At 54.5% G+C, this 14,768-nt stretch overlaps 2 protein-coding genes across 10 annotated transcripts in view; one reads left to right on the top strand and one right to left on the bottom strand.

The window, feature by feature from the left end:
* PPIL2 (peptidylprolyl isomerase like 2) overlaps positions 1–13,569 on the top strand; it is a 46,263-nt gene extending 32,694 nt beyond the window's left edge. Inside the window, exons 15-22 of one of the 4 annotated variants that reach the window (XR_005214897.1) lie at positions 434–551; positions 6,085–6,141; positions 6,694–6,766; positions 6,859–6,921; positions 7,023–7,162; positions 7,301–7,420; positions 7,860–10,131; positions 11,061–13,569. Coding sequence is in view for 1 of the 4 variants with exons in the window: in XM_037823679.1 (XP_037679607.1) it covers positions 434–551; positions 6,085–6,141; positions 6,694–6,766; positions 6,859–6,921; positions 7,023–7,162; positions 7,301–7,397 (548 nt within the window). In the remaining 3 variants the exon portion in view is untranslated. Of the gene's footprint in view, positions 1–433; positions 552–6,084; positions 6,142–6,407; positions 6,767–6,858; positions 6,922–7,022; positions 7,163–7,300; positions 7,421–7,859 lie in introns of those variants that run through there. The other 3 variants (XR_005214898.1, XM_037823679.1, XR_005214899.1) reach the window with 3 other exon arrangements.
* The window catches only part of YPEL1 (yippee like 1), a 26,889-nt gene continuing 21,162 nt past the window's right edge, over positions 9,042–14,768 (bottom strand). For 5 of the 6 annotated variants that reach the window (XM_037823684.1, XM_037823681.1, XM_037823685.1 and 2 more), the window contains 2 exons: positions 13,634–13,677; positions 12,848–13,068 (listed from right to left, as the gene is read on the bottom strand). In XM_037823684.1, coding sequence (XP_037679612.1) covers positions 12,858–13,068; positions 13,634–13,677 — 255 coding nt within the window. In that variant the 3' untranslated portion in view covers positions 12,848–12,857. Of the gene's footprint in view, positions 11,936–12,847; positions 13,069–13,633; positions 13,678–14,768 lie in introns of those variants that run through there. The other variant, XM_037823686.1, reaches the window with a different exon arrangement.

Here is a 14,768-nt window from a genome sequence, read left to right as displayed (position 1 = left end):
GACCGCAGGAGGCGCTTGTTGTCAGCTGGGGCCCGTCGCTGCTCCCGCTGAGTTCTCCAGGGCAGGTAGTGACACGGATGAAATGAAAGGCACCCAGAATCAGTGTGATTCAAACACGGCAGGACGGGCCAGCTGTCCTCATGGCCGTCCTTTCAGCGTTGCTCACTTCTGACATTGGAGGGCTTTTGAGGCTTCAGCAGGGGAACTGGTCTCTGCACAACTGGCAGGCAGAGTTTTTAAAATATGCAAAATAGATACGTCCAAAAAGGCCCTGAAACGATCCGAGCCTGCCCTGGGTGGGGGGAGCAGGCACTGCAACAGGCCTTGCAGGAGGCGGTGGAGACGGTCGGGCAGGGTGGGCCCGGGTCTGCCGGCGAGCTGGCCCCCTCCCCTGGCGTGGGGTTCACCCACCGCGGTGCTCTCTCCCTTGCAGGTGGCGAGTCGTACTGGGGCAAGCCCTTCAAAGACGAGTTCCGGCCTAACCTCTCGCACACGGGCCGGGGCGTCCTCAGCATGGCCAACTCGGGGCCCAACAGCAACAAGTCACAGTTGTGAGTCCCCCGCCGTGAAGGCTCTTCCTCTCCACCCCCGCCGTGAAGGCTGCCCTTCCCTTGAGCCCAGTTCCCAGTGTGCAGCCCGGTGGTGGGGAGAGGAAGGGGTGCCCCTCGAGCAGGTCAGCAGGCAGGACTCCACCTGGCGATGGATGCTCGTGGGAGAAGACGGGGCAGCGTCTGCCCAGGGGCTTCAGAAAGTCTTGGATGAAGGTGGGGTGGGGAGTGAGGAGACAGTACCAGGGGCAGTTCAGCACGTTCACAGTGGAAACGAGACTGTGTGTGGGGCAGGGGCTGCCCACCAGGCACTGCAGGGGAGTCCTAACTGCCGAGGGACGCACGGGGGCTTCAAGGGAGATGTGACGCGGCTCGGAGTGTCCTGGTTGTTGTGGATGGGACCTGCGTGTGAGTGCGAGGAGGCAGCCTGGAGCAGGAGGCAGCCGGCTGGGGAAGGGCGTGCACAACCGCGAGACAGGAGCTGGAGGGAGACCAGGAGGGCCTGGTGGGCGGCCATGAGGACGGGGTGGAAATGGGGCTAGCTGGGAGGGGCAGGAAGTGCATCTCAAATGTTTCAGCTTCAAGCCCGTGAGCCCCCAGCTGGGCTGCCCTGGTGGATGGTTTGGTGCCGATCGGGTGGGCGTAGGTGAGATGTTACGTATATAGGGTCATGTCATCTCCAAATGGGAAGTTTTACTTCCTTTCCAACGTGGATGCCTTTTCTGTCTTTTTCTTGCCTAGTTGCTTTGGCAGGAACTTCTGGTACAATATTGAATAACAGTGGTGACCGTGGGCATCCTTGTCTTGTTCCTGGTCTTAGAGGGAATTTCATTCTTTCCCCACTGAGGAGGACGTTAGCTGTGGGCTTTTCATGGATGCCCTTTATATGGTTGAGGAAGTTTCCTTTTCTTCCTGCTGATATAAGGGTTTTTATATAGAAGCTATACTGGCTTTTGTCAAATTCCTTTTCTGCATCGATTGACGTGATCATGTGTTTTGCCTTCAGTGTGTTAATCATTATTACATTAATTGATTTTCTTACGTTGAACCAGCCTTGCATACCAGGGATAAACCGATTTGATCGTGGTGTATATTTCTTTAATATGTTGTTGGATTCAGTTTGCTAGTATTTCGTTGAGGATTTCTGCATCTGCATTCATAAGAGGGATTGGTCTGTCATTTTCTTGTGGTATCTTTATCAGGCTTTGGTATGAAGGTGATGTTGGTCTTGTAGAATGAGTTAAGCAGTGTTCCCTCTTCAGTTTTTTTGGAAGAATTTGAGCAGAATTGGAGTCAGGTCTGCTTGGAATGTAGGTTAGAATTCCCATGCAAAGTCCTGGCTTTCCCTTTGTTGGGAGGTTTTTGTTTGAGTTTTTTTGCTTCATCAATGGGAATGGATTGTCTTGGGGCTGTGGAGGCTGGAAGGCTGGCTTCCTCCTGGGCCGGCCAGCAGTCCTGGGGTACGTGGCTTTCCCATCACGTGCGACATCCTCTCCTTTCCTTCCGGGTTCTGTGGACCAGCTCCCTGTGGCTTTCTCTCCGTAAGGCCTCCGGTCATGGATGAAGCCCTATCCTGACTCAGTTGGCCACATCTTACCTAAAAACGTCTTCCAAAGTTCCTTTTTATAATGGGTTCACATCTACAGGAATGATTAAGATTAAGGACACATCTTTTTTTCTGGAGTACATAATTCAATCTGTCAGAGTGATGTCAATTTTCTTAAAAATGTAGCTTTGATACCATTTTTAAAAATTATTTTCATACTCATCTCAAGGTTTGCTATCATAAGAAAAGACTCGCTGGATTGAGATGTATAGGTCCTTGTCAGTGTTGTTTTTTTTCCACACATCTTTATTTTCTTACTCATCTGCCCACATACTGGATAAAGGGGGTGTCCGTCACAAGGTTTTTACAATCACACGGTCACAGGGTAAAAGCTGTATAGTTACACAATCATCATCAAGAATCAGGGCTAACGCATTACAGTTCAGGGTTTTCAGGTATTTCCTTCTGGCTACTGTAATACCCTAAAAACTAAAAAGAAAAGTCTATAGAATGAGTCAGTAGTCATCATCACCTGTTAAATCCTAACTTCTCTGTTACAACTCTTTGTTGGGAGGTTTTTGATCACTGATTCAATCTCTTTGATTCAAATCTCTTTACTAGCAGTTGGTTTTTGAGATTTGTTTTTTGCATCATTGTAGGTTGGTTGTTTCTAAGAATTGGTCCATTTTATCTAGGTTATCTGACTTATTGGCATACAGTTCATAGTATCCTCCTAGAGTCAGTGGGATCTGTAGTAATGTCCCCTGTTTCATTCCTGATTTTTGCAATTTGTATCTTCTCTGTTTTTTCCTTTGTCAGTCTAGCTAAAGGTTTGTCAATTTTATTGATCTTTTCAAAGAACCAACTTTTGGTTTTGTTGATTCTCTCAATTGTTGGGCCCAATTTTTGTTAATCACTTTGAAATACTTTTTTTTAAGCCTTTGGCATCTGTGTAAGTGAAGTTGGCCTCTGTTTTCCTTTCTTGTGTGTTCTAAGTCTGTTTTTGCTATCAGGGCCATACTATCCTCGTTGCCTGTTTTCCGGAGCAATGTGGAGTGATCTCTCGCTGCAGTGTTGGATGGAATTCACCTGGCAGGGGCCTTTGTGTTCCAGTGTCAGCATTTCAACTACGGCTTTAATGGTTTTTGGTCTAGTCAGGTTTTCAGTTTTTTTTAAAGTCAGCCTTGGTAGATTCCTTCTCAAGGAGCGTTGTCATTTCATCCAAGTGTCGTACATTATTTTAAAAAATCTTGTTCCCACTTGTTCTTTTGTCATTTGTTTTACCTTTGCCCATTTTCTTTTTTAGGTGGTTCGTATTTTTCTTGTCAAGAGCTTTGTAGATCTGATAAGTCATCTATGTTCCAAATGTTTTTTTCCCAGATATTTTGACTGAAAGATATCATATTTTTTAAAACATTATTCAAATCTGTCTCTCTTAGAGTTTGAGTTTTCAGTTGTATTTAAAAGCCCCTTCCCTCACCGTGATTGTAAATGTGGTTTCTTGGAATTTGGGAAGGTTTTAAGTTTCATTTTGCACATCTATACGTTATTTTTGTATAAGATGGAAGTGGGGCATGTTTTTTCTTCAGATGGATAGCGAGGTGTGCTTGCATCATTTAGAAAATTCGTCTTCCCATTGGGTTCTGCTTTGCTGTCAGCTGACACAGGGAATCAGGCTGTCGAGTTGGAGAGCTTGGTGTCTTGTCTGCACAGGTGGGGCCGGCGTGCACTGCTCCGGGTCCTTCCTCACTGGTGCACGGGGGGGTGTGGACATGGAAACACCTGCTGTGGTGACTTGGCCGAGGCGGCTCTCCTGGGGGCCGGGGCCCATCGATCCCACACATCCCCAGCCAGGCAGGCAGCAGGCCCCCGGCATCTCTCTCTCCCTCCTCCCGGGCTCCGTTCCGTCCACCTCTCCATCGCTTCACCATTGGTGCCCTAACTGGATTAGAGCGGCTCCCTCCAGCAGGTTCTGCTGGGCAGGTCCCCTTCCTGTTTTTGTGATTATTGTCATTATGTTTCTCTTTTCTCAGTTGTTTATTCTCTAATGTGAACTTTAAGAACTTTTTTTTCCTAAAACGTGGCCCTTTCTCTGAGGATTCTAATTGGAATTGACCTGGCGCCTGTACCTGGAGGACAGATGTGCATCCCACAGCTTCCCTCCGAGAGCGCAGCCAGCCTCTCCCTCCGACTGTCTGGTTCCTTTCAGAGCGGCTTCCGGCTTCCCGTCCCGGGGCCCCGTGTCTTCCTGGATACGCTGCTCCCTGAGGACTTCGTCATTTGTGGTATCATCATACCTGGGATTCCCTCCCTGTTTCCGGTCCTAGGTGATTACTGCTGCTGTAGAGAAATGTCTGTCCAGGTCTCTCACACTTCAGGCAGAGCTGTCTTGGGTCTTCCAGCTCTTCAGGCCTGTCCACGACAGGCAGTGCCCTCTTCTGTTTCCCGCAGCTCCCGCCAGGCCTCCCCTGATCCAGGCCAGCTTACATGAAGGAAGCGGCTCCTTCCTTTTAAGGGTTTTGCCGTCTGATAGGATTTGTTGTTGGGCTTCTTTATTTTGGGGGGGGTGGGGGGGGTGGTTACTGAACTTCAGGTACCATTTTTAGCATCTGCTGCTGTGATCACATTATGCTCTGTTTTTCCCGTGGAATCTGCGGTGGCCCCACTGGGTTGAGCAGTCGCGTCAGGCCTGGTCTCGCATTGCCTTTGTGTTCCTGGAATCAGCCCTGCCTGGCTGTGGGGGTGGCAGCCCCTTCTCATTCCCTCTTGTTGGGCCTAGGAAGGATTGTCTCCTGTTTCCGAGGAGGCTGTGTCTGTCTCTTTGTGGGGTGGTGGTTTGGGGTCACCTTTTGTTTTTTTATTTCTCTTTGGTTCAAATAGGCTGTAAAACCACTGCAGATCTGTGGTGCCCCCCCCCCCCCCCGTTTATTTCTCACATCCTTTTCTGCTCTCTCTGACAACTCTTCCAGTCTTTTCAAGCCGGCTTCAGACTTTATTTCTGTTGTCTTTATTTTCCCATTCATTGGTATTTTTTATTTCCCTCCTGTTTTCTTCCGGTTTATTTCACTCTCTTTCTAGCTTCTGAACTGGGTTAGAAATGAGCAGCAGAAGGGACATGCTGCTGGGAGCCTGGCTTTGACACCGTGGAGGGTTGTCCAGTGGCCCAGCACGTGGCCGGGCGCGTCTGCTTGGAGGGGCGGGTGCCCGGGGGTCGGTCAGCTTATCCATCCTGGAGGATCTCCGGCCTCCCCAGGTGCTGTCCCTGCCATTTGGGGCAGCCCCGGCTCTGGGGACTGGATCACCTGCCCCGCATTCACCTTGGGCCTTCGTCTCCTCGGATCGCTCTCCCTCCTTTCACTCTCAGCCATCAGAGCCGTCTCTCTGAGGCACAGTCCTGGATTATGGCGGCCTCCAGTGTGTCCCCAAGGGGCCGGTTGTGTGCCACGTCCTCTTCTCTCTCGTCTTGTGCTCCCTGTTTACTCTTCTGTATGTTTCCTTTCGTTCCCTCCTTTTTTCCTCCTCCTGGTTTGGAAGTTAGATTTTTTACTTCTAGGCAGATGAGAAGCGCATCCAGTTGAAATCTAAACTGAGTGACTCCCCCTCCTCCCAGACAAGATCCGCAGAGCGCGGTTGCTCCGGCCACCTGCCCGTCGATGTGTCGGTGGTGGTGGGTGTTCTGATTCCGCCCCATCTTGTAGCTGCCACATGGGACGGTGTCGTCTGCCTGTTCTGTGCCTATTGCCGTACCCGGGGCCCGGACCCCGTCCCCTGTCCTCCTTGCCTTCACCACCTCCTCTCTCCTGGTCCAGGTCCTCCCCAGGCCCCTGCACTCGGCTCTTCCTGCTGGGGCTCGGCACAGCCGGGGGCCCTGGAGCGGGGCACCTCCCTGCACCCTCTCCCTGGGCAGGGCTGGGGCACACCCGGTGGACGCACAGGCCCGGGTTCCAGGGCGGCTTGCGTCCCTCCTCACCCTCTCGCCTCCCCTCCCAGCTTCATCACCTTCCGCTCCTGCGCCTACCTCGACAAGAAGCACACCATCTTCGGGCGGTAAGAGGAGCCGCTGCGCGTGGTTGGGAGTCGCTTGGCCCGGGGTGGGGTGGGGCTCCCTCCCCGGCTGGGGCCTTCCCTGCCCTTGCCCAGCCCTGAGCCTTACGCTCACCTCACCTGGGTTCCCGTCACCCCCGGTGGAGGCTGTGGCCTGGGGACGTGGCCTCTCCCGGATCTGCACCGCGTTGCAGCCCTGCTTGGCCGACTACCCCCGGCAGCCACCTCCTCTGCTTGCTCACCACCCCTTCTTCTCTGGGCCAAATCAGAAACTTGTTGTCCTCTCGTCCACGACCGGTTGGCCTAGTCAGCTTTGTGGACACACGGCCTCTGCTCACCTCTGCGTGGTGGCTCACGAGCAGCCACGGTCAGTGTGGAGACAAGGGGATGCAGCCGTGTTCCGGTCAGGCCCCCAGGCTGTGGTGTGCAGGGCCCGGCCCACCTCTCAGCCACCAACTGTGGGCCCCGTGCCTGTCCCAGCCCTGCCCGCGCCTTCCAGGCCTCCTTCAGGCTCCCAGCTGGCACCGTCAGACCTGCCTCCACCCTCTCCCGCAGGGTCGTGGGGGGCTTTGACACCCTGACAGCCATGGAGAACGTGGAGAGTGACCCCAAAACTGACCGCCCTAAGGTACGTGCCCAGGCAGAAGACGGGTTCCCTCCTGCTCCTTCCTGGCTACGGCGGCCCCCTCTGACCTGACTGTCCCCCTGCTCTGCTGCCAGGAGGAAATCCGAATCGACTCCACCACGGTGTTCGTCGACCCCTACGAAGAGGCCGACGCTCAGGTGGGGGCCGTGGAGCTGCCGTGGGGGCCGGGGCTGGGCGTGCGGGCGGCACACTCGGAGCCCAGCGCTGTCCCGGCAGCCACAGCCCTGCTCCCCCACAGATCGCCGAGGAGCGGAGGAAGACGCAGGAGGAAGAGGAGGCCCCGGAGACCACGGCGAAGACCAGCCAGCCCAAGGCGAGCAGCCAGGGCCCCCAGGCCTTCCGCCAGGGCGTGGGCAAGTACATCAATCCGGCGGCCACGTGAGTGTCCCAGCGATGCCAGGGGGCAGTTGGGGGCGGGGAGGGCAGGGCAGACCTGGGCTCAGTGCTGGCCGGCGAGGAGGGGCCTCCCCGGGTGTGTGCCTGGTGGCAGCTGGCACCCGGCTCTTCTCTCGGTAGGAAACGTGTGGCCGAGGAGGAGCCATCCAGCAGCACGGCCATACTGGGGGCCAAGAAGCGGCCCAGCCGGGGCTTCGGGGACTTCAGCTCCTGGTAGTGCAGCCTGCGGCCCCAGGCCTGGTAGGCATGCCAGGCTGGGGGCCGGGCCCAGTCCCTGAGCATCCGGAGGCCTGCCTGGACCCCTGCTTCTGAGCATAAGAACCCCACAGGCCCCCGAGAGCCCACCAGCCTCCCCAGCCCCTGCCACGTGGAGTCCAAGGCACACGCCGTCCCAGGCAGCACGTCTTGGCGGCCAAGTTATTTTGACAGCTAGTTTAGCAAGGACAGTGTCCTGATTTTGTCCTTCCTCCATTCCTGTCACCTCCTCAGGGGGGCTGTTTGCTCAGTGTGGCCCCTGGAACCTGTTGGAAACATGGATGCTTGGGGCCTGCAGGTTGTGCTTTAAACGAGCCCCGTGGCATCCGGGCCGGAGCCCTGGCTTGGCTTTCAGGGCCCTTTTCTGAGCCTGGCGCCCCTCCCCACCGGCTGCCTTCCCCTAACCGTGGCTCATCCCTTGCAGGTTCCACCAGCCGCCGCCGCCTTCCCGGTCTCCTTTGTCCAGCTGGCCGTCTGTCTGTCTGGAGCCCACCCTCCCCCCATCGACCCCACGCCTCATGCAAGCAGCCGGCCCCACTGCTCCTGGAGAAGGACCACCAGGCCCTGCAGGGGCGGGAACCCAGGCCCCCTCCCCTCTGGCCTCAGATGTAGCCTTGCTGCTCCCAGGGGTCTGTCCTGTGCTCGTAGACCCCTGCTCCCTTGTCACCTGTGCTCAGTGGCTCCTGGGCCAGCCGCATGAGCAGTCCTGAACTTGAACCCTCCTGTGACCCCATTTTTCTGTAAAACATCTTCAAAATGATCCTTGTCTGTCCTCCGTGCTTTTCCTTTGTTCTTTAGCCTTGCTAATCTGCCTTCTGTCCTCTGGACCTGCAGAAACTGCTGCCTTGGGTCCTGCCAGAGGCTCCTCAGCCGTGCCAGGCACTGCTCACCTGTCCTGCAGCCTCGGGCCCTGAGCACGTCCCCTCCCAGCCCACCCAGCCCATGCGATAGAGATTCTCACTTCGGCTCACCTTCTCCCTCAGTCCAACAGCAAGTCTCTGCCACTCCTCCTCCTAGAACGTGTTCTGGTGCCAGAGCCCTTGGCTCACGCCTGGGTGTCCCCCTGAGCTGCAGGACCCTCAACTGTCTCGCTGTCTCTGCCCATCACCTGCATCCCACAGCTGCCACATGATTGTCATAAACGCATCGATCCTTGGCCATCTTGCTGCAAACCTGCTGTTCTGCACTGAGCATGAGCCCACACTCCTCACCTGCACTCGGTGCCAACCCTTCTCTCCCACGGAAACACGGCTGGGGCCTCTGGGTCCGCTGAGGGCTGGCACAACCACTCCTCTGTGTTCCTCACCCCCAGCAGATGTCTGGGCATCGCCCACGTGCACGGGTGCAGCCACTGCCCACAGGCTGCCCGGGAGGGAGAGTGGGGCTGGCCCAGGCCCAGGAAGACTGGGCGACACACAGACGCCCCAGGCGAAGCAGTGGCCTGAGCCTGCAGCCCGACAGCAGTGGTCTCTGCTGTTTCACTGTCTTCTCGCCACCGAGGCCCGGGATGCAGCGGTGAGCCCAGCACAGGGAGAGGAGCCAGCTGCTCCCGAGATGGAGGGCAGCGCCCGGTGTGGGCTGGTGCTGGCACTGTTAGAAACGAGACTTCATCTTCGAAAGCTTTATTTTCAATCTCACAGATACAGAGAGGATCAGAGGCTGGCAGGGCCTTCCCCGTCCTGCTGAGGCGAGCTGCAGGTGTCCCGGGCCCGTCCCTGCCGGCCGTTCCACCTGGGGGGCCTGGGGACGCCCCCCCCTTGCCGGCCCTCGATGGCTCAGACCTGCTGCTCAGGACAGAGGCGGCAGCACCGGGCACCGCTTCAGAGCCTCGGACAAACACGTGTTTACATTTCTACATTTCAGAGCTCAAATCCCAGTTTTTTTAGATATACATCACTTGGATTTTATAAATACCTGATGAGGTCATCAGATCAATTAAAGAACTTGTGAAAAAATTCCCATTTCTGATCCTTTCTGATAGATGCCATCAAGAATAAGTGTTAGGTATAAAAATACTATATATATATATAAAATGGCAACAGAACTGAACTAAAACAAATTGCTCTGCCACTATAGTGTCTTAAGTTAAAAGGTTTAAGTTAAAGACATAATCCTGGCATCACCTTCTGTTCTTAAGGAAAAAGTGTTTTAAATAATTTAAGTAGGACCGGATGATGGCTGTTGTTTAGAGATTTAAGAGGGCGGAACGTTCCAGCACGCGCTCCCCAGCACGCCTGGTGGGGGGGGTGTTGGGAACCCCACTTCCCTGAAGCCAGCTCCTGGTGGGTTCATTTGGTTTAAAAAGGAGCTTGGATTTTGCTGAAGACCAACAGAAAAAGTGATAAAGGTTTTGTTGGCATCAATTACAAAAACAAATACAAATCGAGTCAAAAGATCACCAGTAGAAAACTGTGTCACCACGAGAGACAGTACAAGAAACCAAAGTGCTCACAGCGAAGGAGCCGCAAACGCCCGGAACATGGAAAAACTCTCACATGTATGAAAATTGGTCATTTTAGGAGAGTCTCTTCAATTTAAACGGAACATCTGGTTGAAAAGAGGTCAGCAGCCAGCACCGGGTCTGGACACGGCCCCCCAGACTGCCCCCTCCAGTCCCTCGGCACCCCCGGATGTAGCACGGACGCTAAACTCCCTCTTGGAAGAGAGACTTGAGTAGAAACAAATGTCAATTTAAGGTAAGTTTTCAATTATTTGGTACTCATTGCTCCATCAAGGAAGACGTCTTTGTGTCTCAGTCCCTCCAGAGCCCCGAAGAAGGCACCGGAGCCCGCAAGCTTGGCTACCGCACGTGCCACCCCGGCTGCAGGGTGGAGGCCTGGCCAGCAAGGTCACCCTGCCGTCGGGGTAGCCGCTCTCGAAAGCCTTAAGGCTGGGTGCCATCGTTAGAAACGGGGAACGCACTGGGACAGCCTTGTCTGCAGAAGGGAACCGACAGCGAGAGAAGCTTACAGAGCTGGACACAGATTTCCTCCCCTTCCCAAGCTGGAGGCGGCTTCAGCAGGGCTCTCTCCCGGCCTTCACCCCTGCCGGGCCAGGGGCTGGGAGAGGCATGGGCTGGCGAGGACCTCGGAGAGCCCAGAGGGGCTCACAGTCTTTCCCCATGGCCGTGGTCGTCATGCTCGGGGCCAAGAGAAGGAAACTGGGTGAGGATTGTTTCCCTGATCTGTCCCCAGCCAGCTGCACTCGGCTCCCGAGCTACCCCGTGTCAGGGCCATGACACTGGGCTGGGGCTGGGCCCACTGCATGTCCGTCTCCCTCAGGGCCTTCCCCTGCCCCTCTGCACCCCTGTGCCAGCACCTGTGGCAGCCATGGGTCAGGCCCATCAGTGAAAACCTTGAAAACGAGAGAACTAGGGCACCTGTTCTCTACAAATCGGCCCCGGCGTGCCGAGACCTCCTGTAGCGGCCCCAAAGGGCCCCGGGTCCACACCACTGAACCAGGCAGCACGGGGAGAGCTTCCCCGGCAAACCACACACCCTCATTCACAAAGTTTAAACCTATCTTGCAGTTGTAAGCTTTTCTGAAAAAACTTGGGGGGGGGAACCCCACAAAAGTTCTGGCCTCTCTCATATGCAAAAATGATTCTTTTTCTTTACCTCCATAGTGGGAAATGAAATCCGATTTTTACTCTGTCCAGTGCATTGAAGTGTAACTACACAGAACCAGCACAGCAACTTACCAACCCGTACGTTGTGATCCCCCTTACGAGGGGAGCCCCAAGGCCAGAGTCCTGCCGAGACCGGACACGCTGGCAACGCCGCCGTCCCACAGCCAGTTCGTGTGTGCACCGGTGAGGAATCTGCTGCCTTAAATCAACGTTTCCATCAGACGCGCTTCTCTAGTTACAGCTCCTCTAAAAAGTTACCAGTGATGACCTTTGTACGTTTGAACAAGGCTAAAAAAATACCCTTGATGTATAAATTCACTGTTTCTGGAAATTTCCTAAATGAGCACTACTGTCCTTAACAGTTCATCTGCCAGAAGAACAACACATTTGTCCTTTTGCGATGGAAAAAAAAATGCTTGTGAGCTCCTCCCTCTGAAGAGGGAGCGGTGGGACGTTGTCTCCAGATATCCTGCTGAACAAAAGCAGGCACAGCCAGAGTCTACGTTAAAAGGTTAAGAGAAGGTATCAGCTAGACAGAGGAGTCATCAGTTGGTTATCTTTCTGTAGAGCTCGAGGAGTTAGGAAAAGGTCATCGGGAAACTCCAGGAACGACCGTGCACACGAGGGGGTCGCAGTCCGGAGGGGACACCTCACCCGAGGAAGGGGCCGCGGGCCTGCAGTGTGCAGCGCTGGGGTCCAGTTCAGGAAACAGCGTCGCCGGGTGCCCCTAGGCCTCCGTCTCGGCTCCAGTCTCTCTCACAGAATCGGACGGAGCTCTCACTCTACTCCCAGCCATTGTCTTTGATCATGTGGGCAAGCTCAATAATAAACTTGCCTTCTTTATATTTCTGACTGCTCTCAAAGGCGTGTTCCTTGAAAAGAAAAAACAAGTAGAGAAGGTTTCAGGACAGACTCTTTCATTTCTCAACTGCATAACCCTCTTGGCAGAAGGAATACATTGCAGCGCTGTCTGCACGCGGCTGCTGGCTGCGTGGGTTTGCTTGTACTTGTCCTGAAGTTACAATTACACACAGAGGAAAATGTTAATTCAACTTTGTGGACTGAACATCTAGACCTTGGGCGAGACATTCCCTTCCAGGAATTCATCTAAGCAGATCAGAAGCCCTCCTCAGCCGGTCCCTGCTGGATGTGCAGCCCGCTGTGGAGAGGCACACGCCGGGCCTGTCCTGGGAAAGGTTTCTGTACAGGGGACCCAGACAGGGAACCCCGGGACGGGCCAGGGGACAGCCTCTTGCCGGTCCTGACCCTAAGCTGCAGAGCACCCACCTGACAGGGAGACCAGGAGAGGTCAGGGCGTCAAGGAAGGAGCTGAGGCCGTGACCTGAGGCCACCCAAGCTGGGCGGGTCACGGGGGGCCCCTCGCGCCTCCCTGATGGGCAGGAGGAGGTGAGGCATGGCCCAGCACTGCATCCTCATCTGTCTCGGGCAGGGAGGGGCCCAGGAGTCTCCAGCAGGGTCTCCAGCTGGCTCCCAGAGAGGCTACGTCCCCAGGGCTGCAAAAAGCAGTGCCACCCTGGCTACCGGCTGCACCGCGCGCATCTCTAGACGGGGAGGCCTGGAGAGTCCTGCCGGGGTCCCTGCCCCTGGTTCAGTGGGGCCCTCAGCGCCAGAGGGCAGGGGCTGCAGGGCGAGGCTGCTGGAGAAGCGGCCGTGCCCACCGTGCCCACAGACCGGCGCAGCGGGGACACTGGCTTTGTGTCAGCCCCCGTGACAACACGCATTTTTTACTGGCTTTGAAAGAAGTTGTTTTAAATAGGTTTTCTTTGACATGACCTAGCACACTTCCTTGCAAACTAATATGGTGTCCCCCTGTGATGTTTTATCTATTACAGTAAATCCGTGCATTCTTTGAAATGTTAAAAGACGGTTACTCACGTATTTCCAGCCGAGCGTGGTTTTGCAGTTTTCACAGTAGATGTCCGCGACAGCGTGTAAACCAGTGAGGAGGACCCTCTCCTCTGCGGGCCCGCAGCCCACGTTCACCCTGCGGGGAGAACAGCACCCTCCTTGGGCCTGCCCCCAGCTGCAGCACCCCCCCGCCCAGCCCCGGCCCATCGGGGCGCTGCCAGCTCCCCACCCGCCTCCTGCCTTGGGTGGTGGGTTCCCAGCTGGTCACCGGAGATCAGTGATACACTTTTTCAGCAGTTTTCCTTCCCAGCTCCCCACCTCCCCTCCCCTCTGCCCACCAGCGCCTTTTTATTTCCCCACAAGAACCCCAAGATGGGATAGGATGTGAGGGGATGGCCACAGTTTCGTTGTAGCCTAGTAAAAATCATGATCTGTTGACAATGAAGAATGATTAAACCAAAACGTTGGGGGGAACTAAATTCTCAGATAAAAGAATTAAACTTTCGTGGAACTCCAAGGCTAGGGAGTTAGCATTCTTTAAGATCATAAAAGACACTGGGTAATTCAAGATGAGTGGTGGAACTCAAATTATTAAAAGCTGGAATTGGTAAATAAACAATTACATGGATGTACAAAAGCAGGGCGTGTGCTTTGACAGTAAGTGGACACGTCTACAAATCCACTGACAAACAATTACTCACACGGAATTGAAGAGGTAGGCGCGTCCCTGGCTTCCCTGAAAGGACTGCAAGGAAAGAGGTTATGAGATTTGTTACGGTAAGACCAAAAGCCACGGTGAATTTTGCATTAAAAATCCCAGCCCAAGACGCATCCGAGCTTTTCCCATGGTCTGCACTGACATACTCACCCAAGGAAACAGTATAAGCTAAAAAATAGCTCAGCGTAGGTTAACTATTCTTAAAGTCAGGTGATTAAATGCAAATCACCTCCCTGACATGATCCAGTGGGTCCCAAGACAGATGGCCCAGAACTTCCATTCTCTCCCAGGAAGACGAGGTCACGCAAGACAGAAGGGCTTGTCGGCAACGTGCCGGCACAGTGACCGCACAACAGGACTGGCCTCAGAAATACTCCCAGATGTGCAAACCAAATAAAAAACACCATCACCTTAGCAAACATAAGATGATGAGGAGACTGCTGATTGGAACCCAATTTGACAGTATCACAACGTCGAATGCACACCCGTGTGACCTGTTTCTAAGAATTTACCATGAAGAACAAACCAGCTTCTGTGCATAAGGATATGTGACAAGAATGTCACCACTGCAGGGTTCATAACAGCAGAAAACTCGGGAGACGCCTACTCGTGAGAAAGCGAGTAAACGAGCACCCACGTTCAGCCACCAAGAGGCGAGCGGAGGCCCCTCAAGCAAGACGGCAGAGCGAGGGCTCCAGGACAGAAGCTTTAAGCAACAAGAACTGGAGAAACGTTTTTCTCCAATCTCCAGAAAACAAAGGGTCACAGTAAGAGGACAATTGCAGGATCAAGAAAAGGCAACTTAAAAATGGGCCCTTGCTGGCCCCTCCCCCCGGGGTAGTGCCCCCTGTGTGGTCCCCAGGTCCGGATGTGGAGGGAACACGGTATCTGCTGTGCACATCCCAGAGCAGCTGTGTGTCTCGGCTAATCCATCTGGGGACAGCTGAAAGGCTGTCACATCCCAGAACTCGCCCTGGGCCTAGCGGCAGCTCGTGGAGCCCTCCGAGTGGGCAGTCAAATCACAACTTGCTGAATGAGGACATTTGTATCCCTGTGAAAGATGGAATTCCTAGGACCACCAGCCCATGCCCAGGACAAGACATGTATGAAAACAGACT

Source organism: Choloepus didactylus (assembly GCF_015220235.1).
Source record: "Choloepus didactylus isolate mChoDid1 chromosome 23 unlocalized genomic scaffold, mChoDid1.pri SUPER_23_unloc1, whole genome shotgun sequence".
Lineage (NCBI taxonomy): Eukaryota > Metazoa > Chordata > Mammalia > Pilosa > Megalonychidae > Choloepus > Choloepus didactylus.
This window is presented reverse-complemented; position numbering and strand designations above follow the sequence as displayed.